Source organism: Vigna umbellata, chromosome 1 (genome assembly GCF_029865625.1).
Source record: "Vigna umbellata cultivar VRB3 chromosome 1, Vumbellata_1.0, whole genome shotgun sequence".
In the NCBI taxonomy this organism is placed as follows: Eukaryota; Viridiplantae; Streptophyta; class Magnoliopsida; order Fabales; family Fabaceae; genus Vigna; species Vigna umbellata.
Window position 1 is genome coordinate 88633947 of NC_142165.1, and position 17481 is coordinate 88651427.

Sequence of the window (17481 nt, forward strand, 5' to 3'; positions counted from 1 at the left end):
AGCATCGAACGTGAACGATCGTACAGTCAAAACGGTCTACCAGTCATTGGCTGAGCAATCCGAGGCCATAGAAGACCAGTCGTCTTGGGGACGAACAAGCGGTGAGGTGACACGGTCGGAGGCCGAGGCCAATCACCCAGGCCGATCGAGAGCCGCCAAGAGTGTGGGGTCAATTTGGAATAGGCACGGTCTACCAGGGAACCGAACGGTATTGGTCATTAAAGAACGAACGGTTGCATGCAGGGGGGAGGAGCCGAACGGCGTAAATATATGGAGAAGAGAACCACACGGTAGAGGACTATTGGATCCGAACGTGAGGGAACTGCTGGAACCGAACGGTCTGCCAGGGAACCGAACGATATTGGTCAATAAAGAACGAACGGTTGCATGCAGGGGGAGGAGCCGAACGGCATAAAGATATGGAGAAGAGAACCGCACGGTAGAGGACTGTTGGATCCAAACGTGAGAAGACCGGAACCGAACGTGAGGGAATTGCTGGAACCGAACAGTCGAGGACTGCCAGAACCGAACGGGAGAGGATTGCCGGATCCGCACGGGAGAGGACTGCCGGATCAGAATGGAAGAAGACGGGAGGAACCGAACAGTCTTATAGCTACAGTAAAAGGCCGAACAGTTTTACACTCAAAACGGTCTCCTAGTCATTGGCCGAACGGTCTTACAATTAGATTCAAAGGCCGAACGGTCTTACTGTCCAAACAACCTCTCAGTAATTGGCCGAACGGCCTTACCATTAGAATGAAGGATGAGGAGGAAAAGGTGGATGGAAGAATCAATGCCCGGGAGAGAAGGACAGACTTGGTGAAGAGGTGGACCAGCGAACAAAAGAAGGGTCTTGCCGTTCGTGAGGCACCTGCAGAGGGGAGAGAACTTTTTGAAGCTTTGAAAGACATCGAAGACCATTTCCTCACGGCTTATAATTCTGGAAATGAGGTGACCAGAATGCATGAAACTAATAAAATCCAAGAAGGATGGAAGTTATTGGAGGAAGAATAGCCACCACCCAAACCTCCAAACCTGAATTGGAGGGCAGTTGCCAAAGGATTCCATTCATATGAATACACGATGATGAAGCGGATCAAGGAGATCAAATCTCACGTTTCCAACCTTGAGGACAAGGTTGATCTTCAAGGGGGGAGTAATGTTAGGACTTAGAGAGTATAGGAAAGGAGAAAAGGGAAACAGAACACTTAACGGTTAATCAGTTAAGTGAGGGGGCGGGAAAAGGCCTATATATTAGGACCCTTTATTGTTTCAGTTAGCCAGTTGAGTAGTTTGTATGTGTAGACCGGTCTTGGCACCAGGTGAAGGAGGTTAAGCTCCTAAGATACAGTGTAATCTTGATTCTTTTGTTGTGAATACCAATCATACTCTTCTTTCTTTTCCAATTCTCGACTGTGGTGTTTGAGTAGAGATAGAGCTGGTTAGGAATTCCTTTCAGAATCCCTAACAAAAGATGAATGCATTAAAAAGAAATTCAAGTTGGGAGATTGTTGATAAGCCAAGAGACAAGGAGGCAGTAGGGTGTAGATGGATATTCAGAGTAAACATAAGACAGATGGGACAATAGAAAGACATAAAGACATACACCCAAACATATGCGATTGATTGAGGAGACATTTGCCCCAGTGGCAAAGATGAATACAGTTCGAGTTATTCTCGCTTTGGCTGCTCATTTTGGATGGGACTTACACCAGCTGGATGTGAAGAATGTCTTTCTTCATGGAAATCTAGAAGAGGAAGTGTATATGGAGATTCCCCCAGGCTTTGAAGTGAAAAATGAAAGAAACAAGGTATGCCTCCTGAAGAAAGCATTCTATGGGCTTAAGCAATCCCCTAGAGCATGGTTTGCAAGATTTACAAAAGCAATGGTTTCCTCCTTGGGATACAGACAAAGCCAAGGAGATCACACTTTATTCATAAAGCACTCTTCTACAAGTAAACTCACTCTATTGTTTGTCTATGTGGATGATATGATTATTGCAGGAGATGATGAAATTGAAAAATTAGCATTAAAAGATAAATTGGCAGCTCAATTTGAAATGAAAGACCTAGGAAAACACAAATATTTTCTTGGAATAGAGGTTGCCTACTCCAAGAACGGGATTTTCATCTCCCAAAAGAAATATGTACTTGATCTCCTCAAAGAAACGAGGATAACTGGGATGTAAACCCTCAACAGTTCCTATAGAACAGAATCATAGAAATGGAAGTGAAGAAAGTGTTGCCGTAGAGAAGGCCCAATATCAAAAATTGGTAGGAAAATTGATTTATCTATCACACACAAGACCAGACATTGCTTATGCAGTTAGTGTAGTGAGCCAATTTATGCATGATCCAAGAGAGAGACACATGCAAGCAATTGACAAAATTCTCCAATACTTGAAGTCAAGTCCAGGAAAGGGGCTATTATTCAAAAGGGAAGACACATTGACTATGAAGATATATATTGATGTTGACTATGCAGGTTCTATTACTGACAGAAAATCTACTTCTGGGTATTGTGTGTTTGTTGGAGAGATGGTAACATGGAGAAGCAAAAAGCAAGATAGAGTATCCTGTTGTAGTGCAAAAGTTGAATTTCGATCTCTTGCTCAAGGAATGTGTGAAGGACTCTGGATGAAAATTATTTAGGGTGATCTTAAAGTCAAAGTGGAGAACCCGGTGCAACTACACTGTGACAATAAGTCTGCCATAAGCGTAGCCTATAATCCAGAACAACATGACAGAACCAAACACATTGAGATTGACAGACATTTCATCAAAGATAATCATGACAGAGGCTTTGTGATTACAACTCATGTTCCTACAGATCTTCAAATAGCAAATATTTTTACAAGAGGGCTTCCTCCGGGTAGATTTCAAGATGTTGTAGGAAAATTGGGAATGATTGATATTCATATACCAACTTGAGGGGGAGTGTTGTAATTAAAGAAGATATCTTTAGAATCTTCCTAATTAGAGAAAATAGATATATAATCTTCTATTTTATTTTGTTTACCTAGTTTCCCTTTTTAGGAGAATTAGATTATTACAAATAGAAGATATGATAATGTATTTTTTAATTATTGAGAATAATAAAATCAGCCCTATTTTCAACTGTTCAAATTATTGATCATTATTTGAGGATCAACTATGCTAAGCATCATCTACTTCCCACATAGCTAAGGTCGATTCCACCAATGACTGCATAATGGATCAGACTATATAATCAAGGACATATATATGGTTATGGCAATATATTTAGCAATTAAAAAATTGATGTTATGGGTTACTTTAATGGCATAGACCCATCGACAACCCATTTGTTATTTTGATTGAGTGTTTGCATCTCTGTAATCAAGGCTTGTCGCCATCCATGCTGATCAAATGCTTCATTCAAAGTTTTGGAAATAGATATAGAAGACACAAATGATATAATAGAACAATAACAAGTAGACAACCTGTGATAGCTAAGAAAATCATAAATTGGATATGGATTACAAGTGAACAAGTACCTTTTCAAAGGGAAATAGGTCGAGCTAAATCATCATTAATAGGATTTGTGGTATTATGTTACGTACCTGAGTACGTAAACTAGCCTAGTACAACCTCTCACACACTCACGAACAATGAACGATGACAAATAGTTGAATAAATCTCTTTTATTAAATGGAAAAACAACTGAAAGAAATAAACAATAACTGGGAGCAGGATTTCCGTCAGTTACCTGAGAGCATAACCTCTCTTACAAAACTCAATATTGAAAAGCATACCCTTAACCCTAATCTTCCCCCTTATTTATACTAATTAATTCCTGCCCAAAAGATACTGAATAGTATAAAATAATCCTATAATTATCTGATACGAATATATTTAGCCTTATTTACTATAATTAACTTATACTGAATAATATACTAAAATATGGCTTTGTTACTCTAATTATCCTCTGCTGAATATCTTCTCAAAATATCTCTTATTACTTTACTTAATTTCCCGTCCATCCTAACTGTTGTGGCAGTTAGGATGCTTCCTCGCTGTTCCCAACCGTTCGGCCTGGTCGTCCTCCCTAGTGTACCGCTCGGCCAACTAGCTCTCCGCCTTCTACCGTTTGACCTGGTCGTCCCTCCTTGTCTACCGCTCGGCCAACTAACTCCCCGCCTTCTACCGTTCGGCCTGGTCGTCCCTCCTTGTCTATCGCTCGACCAACTAGCTCCCGGCCTTCTACCGTTCGGCCTGGTCGTCCCTCCTTGTCTACCGCTCGGCCAACTAGCTCCCCGCCTTCTACCGTGCGGCCTGGTTGTCCCTCCTTGTCTACCGCTCGGCCAACTAACTCCCCGCCTTCTACCATTCGGCCTAGTCATCCCTCCTTGTCTATCGCTCGGCCAACTAGCTCCCGGCCTTCTACCGTTCGGCCTGGTCGTCCCTCCTTGTCTACCGCTCGGCCAACTAGCTCCCCGCCTTCTACCGTCCGGCCTGGTCGTCCCTTCTTGTCTACTACTCGGCCAACTAACTCCCCGCCCTGTACTGTTCAGTCCCCTTCTCTCTCTCTCCTATACCTCTTTCTCTCATATTACTTTCCAGCCCCTAACATTATGTGACAATTGAGAAGAACTTGATGAAGAGGATTTACCGTAGAGAATTAGACTAGTCATTTGCATCCTATGTTGGTAGGTCTTATGAGAAGGTAGTGATGGTTTAGGAGGTTTTTGATCAAGGTTGGAATTGTCAGGAGCACGAGGAATAACAGACTCAACTAATGGTATAGACTTGCACATAAGAAACATCTTGGATAAACAAAGAGAAGAAAGGAGCATGTTGAAAGAATATCACATTAGCAAACATGTAACACTGCTTGTTTTAAAGAGTAACAACGATACCCTTTTTGAAGCCAAGAATAACACAAGAAGACACATTTAACAATGCAGGCAAAGAGTTTATATTCCTGAAGATAAATCTTGAACAAAACAAAAAACCAAACATGTGGGAAGAAACATGAAAGAGAGTATCATTTGAAAAAAGAATGGAACAAGGATCTTTATTCTTAGGAGAAGAGGATGTCATTTTGTTAATAAGGAAACAATAGTTAAGACAACATGGCCCTAATGATGGATCAATATATTGACACTAAGCATTAAGGTATGAGTAGTCTCAACCAACTACATATTTAGGACCATTGGCTAAGGTTATCAAATGAGGAATTTCTGGAAAAGAAAAGCATGAGAAATAAGTATTACCAAATATGTAGCAAGAAGCACCTGAGTCAATTACCTAAGTTTTATTCTCCACATATTGTCAGATGCAAGCTATAGACAAGCTGGGATTTGCAAATCATTGAGCCAAGTTATTGGATTTCAACCTCATGATTCGGTGTGTGATGTTAATAAAATACCTTCAGTTCATTCTCTCTATTTGCTTCATCTAATACGCCCGAGCATCCGCCTTAATATATATACTATTAAAATTTTTTAATGAATTAATAAATTTATAAATAAAATAAAATTTAATTATCGAATATTATATATTCAATTTGTAATTAATTCTGGTTACAATGATCTATTATTTTTCATGCTATTTAATTATTGGTTTAATACTTATTTTGGTCCCTCGGTTTGTAGGGTGTGTTCAAAGTTGTCCTCCTTTTTTTCAAAAGTTCACTAACGTCCTATATTTTACGAAAACGGTTCACGTTAGTCTTTTTTGCTTACGACGTTAAAAAGACTAATGGCAGACTTGCTCTACTGGCAAAAACTTGATGACATGTACAATTATTGTTGACGTGGCACTGTGAGGTCATTTGAGGCCAATGAGAAGATGCTACGCGGCAAATCCCTTTCCACCCAAAATTAGAGTTTCATAATTGCAGAATGGACAAGGGCTTTCTCTGCAACTGGAGGTTCTACCACGAATTGCCGTGGAAGCACGATTCAGGTATTCACAACGGCGGCGCGATTGTTGCGCAAAGGAGAACACCATTGCACTATGATTCGGTCCTCGCGATGTAAATGAGTTTCTGGTTCTATTTTGGATGTAGGTTGATGGCGGCACTTGTGAGGAGAATGGGTTTCGTGCATCAAATGACCTCACAGTGTCACGTCAATAATAATTGTACACGTCATCAAGTTTTTGCCAGCGAAGCAAGTCTGTCGTTAGCCTTTTTAACGCTGTAAGCAAAAAGGACTTACGTGAACCATTTTTGCAAAATATAGGACGTTAGTGAACTTTTGAAAAAAAGAAAGACAACTTTGAACACACCCTACAGACCGAGGGACCAAAATAGATATTAAACCTTAACTATTTAATTCTATGTATTCCCTTTAAAAGTTATATCAATCCAACTTAAATGTGGAAGAAATTATATGCAACAGTGACATTGTAGATACCTCTGAATTTCTGGTAATGCTAACCACAAATATTGGCCCGGGGAAAGTTGTTGAACCTGTGCATTGAATAATGAAAACAATAAGGACAGTCTATGCTGATTTTACACTCTCAAATATGCACAGCAATAAATAAACCACATGTAGAACATAAAACATCCTTAACTACTCACTACCTCCATCCATGCTTAAGAAACTCCATGTTATTATTGATGAATTAATAAAATTTATAATTCTCCATCATGGTAAGATAATCGCATTTATATTACATGTCGTAAATGATTAAGATATAGTAACAAAATTAATATTTCGCCGAAGCTTTTAAAACCCCAAAAAATTGTTTTTTAGAAGTGATGGTAGTCTAAAAATAGTAAGACTCGATTATTTTAATATTAAACGGTTTTATTATAAACAGTTTTGTTATAAACGAGTTTCATTATTTTAAAACGTATCATCTCTCTAGAAATCACTTTTCTAGAGTTTTCTACCTTCTCTCTAAGAGTTCTTGATCTCAAGTCATCTGTTTCACAATCAGGAGATGCCGAGACGATCACGGTGTCAAGGTCTACCATTCTATCCGATTAGTTTCTTCAATAGAGCAAGTTCGTCTAGGTATTCCTTGTGGTTTAAGTAATCGGCAGAACGTTTTTTAGAGTTTGGCAGTTGGTCTAGAGGTAAGGGAAGCTAGTAAATTCTCTGAATTCTGTAATTACTGGAGTAGGTTTGTAGAGAAGATGATTTTTGAATTATTATGAGCTGAAATCATGATTTTGTGGTGTACGAGTATGATGAAATGTGATGGTTTTTGGGTGTGAATTAATGAATTGAAGTTCTAAACTGTTTTGATTGATGATTGGATCTATCTTGATGATAAGGAGGGGTTACAAGTCTGTGATGAGGTTGGTTAGTCTTGAATTGGAATAATTTTGCTTTGAAATAAGTCATTTTAAGTGAGATAGTGAAAATGAGAATTTGAGGTTAGATGCTCAATTGGTCTGTTGGGACAGCATAAGTAAGTCAAATGTGACTTGTTTGAGTCACTAAATTGCTTACAAATGTAACAAAAGTAGTAGAATGATATTTGGGTCCCTAGGTTGAGAAATTTGGTGTTTTGAAGGGGGAATAAGTTAGTAATCACTTTAGAATGTTGGTAGTGAGGTTTAGAAACACTTGTTCATGTTTAATTGAGTGTATAACACGTTCTAGGAGAGTTAGAAGTTGGGAAAAATAGTTAGAATTGGTAAATTTGGTATAGGTTACGTAATTCTGCAGATTTGGTGCTGCAGAATTATGCAGACTCGCTGAGAGAGTGAATTCGATCAATGAGTGGTGGTAGAGGTGGATTTTCTGTCAAAGGACTTTAGCTTAGCGAATGATATGCGTTGCGAGAATTGTTGAGGTCTGGGAGCACTGTCAGTTTTATTCGGATAGCGAATGGTATGTGCTGAGCGAATTGTTGAGGTCTGGGAGCACTGTCAGTTTTATTCGGATAACAAATGGTATGCGCTGAGCGAAAATATCATATTTTTAACAAAGATTTTATGTTTTCTTAAAGTGTGTACATTGTATGTGAATGTTTGAATATTGGTTTCTACTACTTGTTGTGGAGTATGAATTGAAATACATAATGTTTGATTCTTAAGGTTATGTATGTATTGAAATTATGGTTGATGGACGTAATTCCATGATCCTCACAGAGAGGTTACATGGTGGTGCCCAGAGTTGTGATTTAAAGTGAAAGTATGTGGTTTCAAAGTAAGTTCCAAAGTGAATGCTCTTTAGAATGAATGCAGGAGCTCAATCTTGGGGTTTATCCTGAAACTCCAATGGTCTTTCATTCTCACATAGAGAGGATTGATCCATGTCGTGAGGAGTAGTAGGAGGTCTTAGTCTTGGAGGCTTCCAGTATGCTCCAAGGCCCGGAACAGACTAACCTCTTGAGTGTGGTAGGGTGAAACCCATTGGCAATGGCTTTGCAAAGCAGTAGAAGTCACCACGACTGCACAACCCGTCATAGCTCGACAATCATTCTAAGTCCGAACAGTCAAGTCTAAGTCATAACATGTTAGGATGTTTTGAACTAGTTTATTTTGCATGAATACTTATGTATATGTGGTATGATATATCAATGTATGAATTCTTTTTAAATCTAGCTGACCCTTGTTTTGTGTTGTATGTTGTGTGTTGTTTCTCTTTTGCGATGATCACCTTAATGGTGTGATCTTAGGGATATGATCTTTTAGTTGACTCAGCAGGAGGTTGGAAGTGAGGCTTGCAGTTTAGGTTGTACTTTCATTTTTCAGGTGAAGAATTTTATTCATAGTAAATCTGTAGTGCTTGTTATATCATTATCCATGTAATGTTCATTTTAGTAGTTTTATATTACTAAATTGGAATGTTACAGAAGCCAACACACTGCTTTAGAAATGTAGTTCAAATACTAAGATGGCTAGAAACAACATTGTAATAGTAATGAAAAAATGTCTGTATTTAATTTTACTGGAGACCGATATAGGTAATGTCACTTTAACAATATAGCATGATAAAGAATGTAGTAAAGAAAAACCTTTTGTAGACATTATCCGAGTTCTCCAAGCAAGAGTTTGTGTTCGTGAAAGTAAGACATTATTAGAAGAAGTTGCAAATGAACCAAGATCAGTAAGTTGGATAGAAATAGAAGTTGCTTCTGAATCTTGATTTTTGAAATTAGAAACCTCCCTGTTACGTAAAAATAACAAATTCACAATCATAAAAAATACCAGTATCCAACAATCAACATTAAGAACATTCTCTTGAATAACAAATATTAATAAGCATTAACTATTACATGGAACAATCATACACTTAAAATAGAAAGAGGTGTACAAATGAGAAAAGACATATGAGATCCTTCCAAAACATTATCATAAAATCAAAGAAACAAAATATGAACACAATTTTATCAAGAGCAACCTCACTGAAGCAAAACTCAAGATCTTGAACCGAATGGCCAAATTTCCAGTCAAATGATAGAGCTAATACTCACTCATGAAAATCAATCAAGAACATGCTATGCATAAAAAAATTAATTAAATAACTGTGGGAATAGCAAGAGGTGTACAAATGAGAAAAGAAATATGAGATCCTTCCTGAATATTATCATAAAATCAAAGAAACACAAAATATGAACACAATTTTATCAAGAGCAACCACACCGAAGAAAAACTTAAGATCTTGGATCGAAGGGCCAAACTTCCAGTCAAATGATATAGAGCTAATACTCTCTCACGGAAATCAATCAAGAACATGTTATGCATAAAAAAGTAATTAAACAAATGTGGGAATGAGTGTAGCATAAGAACATCGATTGATATTATTCATAGAGGAGCAATTGCTCTTAAATAAAATACAAAGACTTAATAACAAAAAATCTTAATTTATGATGGATGTAACTTATCCCTATAATTTAGGATCAACGTTCCTGTATAATAAATATAAAACATGTTGTTAGCCTATTAATCCTCCCGATTACAGAATGAAATTAAATCTCCTAATTATATAATTAAAACTATACAAGGAAATATTATCTGCAGCATAAACTAAGGAATTCTAATACTCCCTCGATGGTGAGTGGATGTCAATACATCTGCAAGTTTTCTAGAGGATACAAATGGTATACATATTGTCCCATTTTTCAGTTTTTCCTTTATGAAGTGTTTGTCTACTTCAACATGCTTAGTTCTATCATGTTTTGTATTATGCATAATATTTATTGCTGACTTGTTATCACAATATAATCTCATAGGCTTCTTCCAATCAATCTTTAGGTCTTTTAAAATTAACTTTAACCATAAAATTTCACAAATTCTCAAGGCCATTGCTCTAAACTCTGCCTCTACAATTCATCTCACCACAATATTTTGTTTCTTGCTCCTAAAGTGACTAAATTTCCTTTAAGAAAAGTGCAATATCCGGAGGTCGATCTTTTCTCATCCATAGAACCTGCATGGTCAACATTTGTGTGCTCTTCTAGCATCATCTCATTCCCCATTGTAAATGGAATTCCATTTCTAGAAGTTCCTTTCAATTACTGTAGAATGTGATAAATAACTCTCAAATGAGTCTCCTTCGGATTATGCATGGACTAAATTACAACCCCTACAACATTGGCAATGTCAAGCCTAGTGTGAGAGATGTAGATGAATTTCCCAACCAATCTTTGATAAGATTGTCTATCCACAACAGTATCTTCAATTGATTTACCAAGTTTGTGATTCTACAGGTTTACATCCAAATTTACCAGTTTCACTCAATAAATCCAACACATAGTTTTGTCAAGAGATGAAAAGACCATGATGGGAATGAGCCATTTCCATACCCAATAAATATTTCAACATGCATAACTCCTTAATTTCAAATTTTGTTATCAAACATTTTTTTGTAACAATTAAATCATTTATATTGAAAATTAGTGTAATAATAAATTCTCCTGAAGCTAAATTCTTAATATATAGTGTATGGTCACCATGACTTTGCTTGTACCCGATCTTCTTCATTACAATAGTAAACCTGTCAAATCATGCTCTAGGAGATTGTTTCAATACATAGAGTTCCTTTCATAGTCTACACACCTTTCCCTCGATTTTAACTCGACGTGTGACCTCCATGTAAATTTGTTCCTCAAGAATGCCATGCAAAAAGCCATTTGTGACATCAAATTGCTTGAAACTTCATCCACGGTTAGCTGCTAGAGACAACAAAGTTCTAATAGTTTTCATTTTTGCAACAAGTAAAAAAGTTCAAGATAGTCAATCCCATATGTTTGAGAATATCCCTAAGTTACTAACCTTGCCTAATACCTTTCTAATGTCTCATCTACCTTGTTTTTAGTAGTGAATAACCAACAAGATTTTTTCATGTAGGTAGATCCGCCAACTCCCTACTTTTATCCTTTTCTAGAGTAACCATTTCAACCTTCATAGGATTCTTCCATATAAGTTAAGTAATAGACATAATAATTGGTGGAGTATTGATGGGACTTGTTAAGAAGTGGACTTTAAGCCTAATTCAATCCCACAAAATCAGCTTGTAAAGTGAGGTTGGAACCTACTTATGTACTATACTCTCACCTTATCTCTAGTCGATGTGGAATCTCCAACACACTCCCCTCACATTGAGATAGATACATCTTGATAGTGAGACTAAATATTAATGGGTATTTTGATAGTGACTCGATAATAGGTGGCACAATAGACCCAAGAAACAACAAATCTCCTGATAACAAATGGCAAAATAGGCCCAACAAACAACAGATCTCACGACGATAGGCTTTAATCCATGACTCTAATACCATATTAAGAAACAGACTTTAAGTCTAACTCAACCCCACAAAATCAGCTTGTATGGTGAGATTTGCATCCACTTATATACTATAAATTGACCTTATCTCTAGTACATATGAGATCTCCAACCAAACTTAATTTTGGGAGACAGTTTTTTAGTAAGAATGAATTATCCTTATCTTCAATGCATGGGCTTTCCCCTAATGATAAGGTTGAAAATATCGTGTATTTTCATCATAGGTCACATCACAAGACACAAGGAATCATTTTGTTGGAGGGTGGTAACATTTGTATCCCTCTTGGGTAGAAGAGTAACCAATAAACATGCCACTCAATCGGCCTAAGGATCATGTTTCCCCTAGTGAATAAAATGAACATGGACAAAGGATACATAGTCAAAGACTCGATGTATAAGATAATTTGTTATCCTAAATTCTAAGAGGAATTTGGAGAGTAGTTGGATGAAGCTGTTATTGTTTAGAGTTTTGAAGGGTAGATGTCTAACCAAATAGGTAGCGGTAAGGATACTTTCCTCCCAATATTGTTTTGGTACATTTTTATGGAGAATAGATGCTCAACCTACATTTATAAGACACCCAATTTTTCATTTTCCACCCCATTTTGCCATGACAGTTTCACCCACGAAGATTCATGAATTATTCCTTGTTCGTTGAAGGAGGAAACAATGTTGTACAACAAATATAAAATATATTGTCAGCCTATTAATCCTCCTAATAATGGAATGTAATTAAATCTCCTGGATATGTACTTAAAATAATACAATGAAATATTATCTAAAGCAAAAATCAAACGAATATGACAATCTACAAGGAAACAGATAATTGCATACCTTAATAGAATAGACGCAGATTGCTTTCTGGGTATTATAATACTTTGCTGGTCAAAGTGAACATGAAGATTTAAGCCTGTTTCATTTTCCACCTGCCATCTAGCAATTATTATTAGTAGATCATAATTATATCAATTGCACCACTAATTTGGAAGAGCCTAAAACATTATTTTATTTGGCATAAGGTAAACCAGATATAAAAAAAGAGAATCTCACGCCAAGAATTACGAGCTTAAGAAAAAATTGAAAATGAAAGATCATTTATTAGGTTCACTTGTTTCTAAATAATGGTAAAAACAAGTTGAAGCACCATAGCTAGAACCTTGCAGCAGTTAGCTTGAATGATGGAGTTTCGGAGTGAGTAAGGACCAGATAGATTCAATTTCCCAATCAAAAAGAGAAGCACGTCCAATGAATTCTCATTCAAGAAAACATCCAGCTGTCCAGATGATCAATAAATTTTAGAAATGAAGATATAATGTCAAAATGAAAATGAAGAAACAAAAGACAGATATAACTCTAACAACCTCTTTCATTCTGCAGAAGTAATTAACAGGCACAGCATGAGATCTATTTTCTGAAAGCTGAGCTTCCATGTTAGATCGGTAAAAAAGGCAAATTTCCACAGGACGGAGAAGTTCTCCCCTAAATTTTTAAAAAAATTAAGTAATATCACGAATGTAGTTCAATTTAAATGTGTAAAAACTGTGTACAGGAGTGAACATTTCAAATGAGAATTTAAACTAACCATAAGTTTCTTTCAACATCAAAATAATGCGCTTCTGCACATGATGTGCCAATGACCCTGGATTTCTTTGCTAATGTTTGTATATTGAGTTGTGTACTGTTCAGGAGCAAGCAAATGAGAGGGAAGAGATACTCCGTATCTGAAAGTTCATGAACAATATTCAGAGAAACTTTTTCAACTTTAATATCAATACAAGGAAGTTTTCCACCCTGCCAGGAAGTACTTTCTTCATCTGTGTATAGAGTAGTTTCCGTAGCCATTCTAGGATAACTAGCTATCTCCGAAGCACTATGAGCAGCAGTAATATCATTAAAAATTTTGAACTTGATTGGATTTCCAGGCTTCTTGACAAACTCTAAAGCACCATCTACAAAAGCAATAGCAGAGTCGTTCTTTTTGTTCACAAGGTAGAAAGTCCTCTTGAAGGATTGATTGTTAACCTCTGAGTCAATGAATCCTACATCATTTTCGCCCTGAGCAGGATTGGCTCTCCATAGTGCACATCCTCCATCATTAGCACAACAGATGTCAACAAAACACGATCCTGGTCGAAAATTTAATCTCAACGGAACACCCATATCATTCTTAGCAAACAATGATATAAAGGAAAACCACAAAACTGTAGAATTCCACCCCCTTTGAGGAATATGTTTGACCTGTGGAAAAGCTTAGTTAACACATTTGCTATGTACACATCATGATACTAGAAAAAAAATACATGAAATTTAGCTAAAAGACACAGCAGAAAAAAATAAAACTATTGGAGATTCCACATCCATGAAATAAGGTCAATATATAGTATAAGTAGGACAAATCTCCTCTTATAAGCTGGTTTTGGAAGAATAAGTTAAGTTTAAATTGACTTTCTAATATAGTATTAGAGGATGGTAGCTAAATCGTGAATCATATCATGTATCACAGAGCTTATGTTTAGTATAGTGAATCCTATGATTCATAAACATTTAAAAAATATAACATACAAGACATACAAACATGTAAAAATGTAATTAATAATAATAATTACATTAAAAAAGAGTGATTATATAGTAATAAATTAAGTTAATATTATAATTATTGGATTGAGATAGGTTTTATAACCCACCTCCTTTGTATAATGAAAAATAAATAAATAAATGGGTTCATATATATTTGACTCCAAAAGAATAACTTTTTTGTGTGCAATGACGGTTTTGATAATCACCTTTTTTCCTTTTGGGTGTGCTACAACTTTAGAGAGTTACTTTAGTAATTGGCTTTTGATAGCTTTAAATGGGCTAAACTTTTAGGTTAAAAACATCTCTATTTTCAACCCACTCAGACACCCTAGCTTGTCTCTCTTTAACCACAAACGCAAAAGGTCAGGTCATGGCAGCCACGTTGATGCCTTGAGACCCAAAGAATCGCCATTGCTTTGAGTCGCCGCCACAAGGTCTGTTAGCTTCTTCTCCTTCGTCCCTGGGAAGGACTACACCGCGAGGTAGCAAGAGGCACCGCAAACAGAGACCAACATTAAAAAGTTTCAAGGCACAAAAAAAAAGCAAAAAAAATTAGGGTTTCACATTGAGGGTAGATCCGTATCTCAAATCACGATTCATTCGATTCACACTTGTATAGTACAATTCGAGTATGATTCGGAAGCAAAAATGATACACCTTACTATTCGTATTGTTTAATTTGTATCTTGAGTCATACGATACTTACTACACTATATTGGAATCTATCCTAGCAAAATTTCTTAGGCATATCGTACTACCTACTATCGAACTACCCACAAATATCTAGTCCCACATACAAGATGTCCATGCCTCGACGTGACAGAGGATGTGTTGGAGATCTCATATCAATTACAAATAAACCAATTAATAGTGTACATGTGAGGCAAACCTCGCCTTACAAGTCATCCTTTACAAGGATGAGTTAAACTTAAACTCACTTTCTTATAACAACCTACATTGTAGTTCACAAGCAAGAGTGGAAGCATTCATTATTTAGAGTTTGTTTTCCAACTCCATCCTCTCGATGAAAATAGATTATTTCAAAAAACACCTACTTGAAATTGAACCACATTAATGTTCTAGTTCAATGCAGGCAAATGAATTTTTCAATAACTCATTTACATGAAAATTTTAATTAGGGATCTATCAACCGACACACTCATCTTTCAGGGACCTATTTGTGTATTGACTCAATTTGATTGGGAAATATTTTAAAATATATTTTCCATCATAACATAGTGATTTTGTTCCTTGTCATTTCTTTTTCATCAAATTAAGAATTTTCATGTGTACCACCCATGAAATTCATTATATTTCTTCTCGTTTTCTCTCTTGTCAACATGGTACCACGGTAGTGCCCCTTTTGACTTGTTTCTTACTAATCATTTTAACATGGTGAATATTTTTTGAATCTTTAACTAGTTAATTACTATCTCTAATTGGATGAATTGAAAGGATGGTTGCTTTTACTAGTCAAATAACTCGATTATAATCAATACTGAAACTTAATTTAAAAGTGTTCATGATTTAAATTAAATGTCATTGCTTGTTTGCATCCTTCAGGCAACACACAAAATTGTAATCGTAAATTAGTCTTTTTTTTATTTGATTTTTGAAAGTCAATTTTAATATTCTACATATAATATAAAAAAATTTTAAATATGTAAACGGGTTAGGCAGGGCGAGCTGAAAATGCTACCTTGTCCTGTCAAATTCATAGCATGCCAGCCAGCCAACCAAGCCTAATTTGTTTTGTAATCCTCAACGTTTATTGCTTGGAATTAGAACAATTTGATTTGAGGAATGTTTTATCACAAGAAAAGCTTGACGAAGTTAATAGATTCCAACCAAAATAAGGTAAAAATATGGTCAATTCTATTTTCAATTTGAAAAAAGGCATCATAAAATTTAGAACAATTCTACATACACAGCATTTTCACTCCTGTTGATGTTGACTATTAAATGAACAATATATGATCTCCTTTACTTTTTTTAAGATTGTAATAAACTTAACCTTCCAAAACCATGTCTGGTGTTATTGGAGTGAATAGAAGGAAACAAAGGAACATAACAAAAACGGACAAGCAATACTACCTTAGAGCATGAAAAACAAATCAACCCACTATTCTACCTCCACGAAAACTTGAAACGAGACCCTATAAGTAGGAGCTTGATCGTTTGAAAACAATAAATGAACAATTAAGTCCATCAAAGATAAGAATTCATTCAATACAGTTGGGCAAGTATCTTAGGGTGTTTGGATAGTTGATTCAAGAACCATTCATCAAATGATTGTTTCCTATTTTTTCAATTCATACATTAAAACAAATAGAAAACAACTCATTACATTTGTAAATGGTGATAGCATACATATGGTGAATCAGGAATATAATGTTAGAATCATTTATTAAATTAAAGGGTGTTTTATATGTCCCAACACTGACCAATAGTCTTATCTCTATACAAATCCTTACAAAAGACTTGAACTTTTACTAGTGTTTTTCTTCCCTTACCATGTCTTTCAGGACTTTATCACAAGGAAGATCATTTTAATTGCTAAAGAGCAGAGTTTGTATATGTTAGAATCCAAGGACCCCAACAAAATAGGGGAGTACGTAAGTCAACTAGCAACAACAGAAACATTGACAAAATCTTAGTATTTAACTTGCTATTTTATCCTTGCCATATTTTAAATCTTTATTACAAGTGTATCTTGCTATTAAAACTAGGATTATGTATTTAAAAACAATCCCATAATTACAGAGATTTGCTTCCTTAAAATTAACTCTATATTTACGAAAATAAACACCAGGCTCACGTATATATAGGTCCAATGACCTCATTATTGAAATATAGAAAGAAATATATTATTCTTTTTAAATTTTGAGATGGCAAAATTATAATATATTATTATAATTGAAATAGGAAGATCTGCAAAATTTATAGCAACTAAGAGATAGAACAGAAGATTGAAAAATGAATTAAAAGAAAATAGAAAGATATTTTAAACATAATTCTTACCCTGAAAAGAGCCCTTTCTCCTACCAGAGAATAATGAATGACACCACCTACTCTGAAAGTCTTTTCTTCACCTTCAACTGTAAAATACATGTGTTGGTTGACATCCTGGATAGCAACAATTGCCCCTACACACAATCATTGCTAATTACAATTGAAATTTCACGAAAGA

The 17481-nt window shown here is 35.8% G+C and overlaps 1 protein-coding gene across 1 annotated transcript in view; it reads right to left on the bottom strand.

The window, feature by feature from the left end:
• The window catches only part of LOC124821400 (uncharacterized), a 74368-nt gene that overhangs the window by 35178 nt on the left and 21709 nt on the right, over positions 1–17481 (bottom strand). Inside the window, 7 exon segments of the mRNA XM_088104632.1 lie at positions 6381–6436; positions 8944–9095; positions 12549–12640; positions 12871–12987; positions 13076–13193; positions 13297–13952; positions 17313–17437. Of these exon segments, the coding sequence (XP_087960758.1) occupies positions 6381–6436; positions 8944–9095; positions 12549–12640; positions 12871–12987; positions 13076–13193; positions 13297–13952; positions 17313–17437 (1316 nt within the window).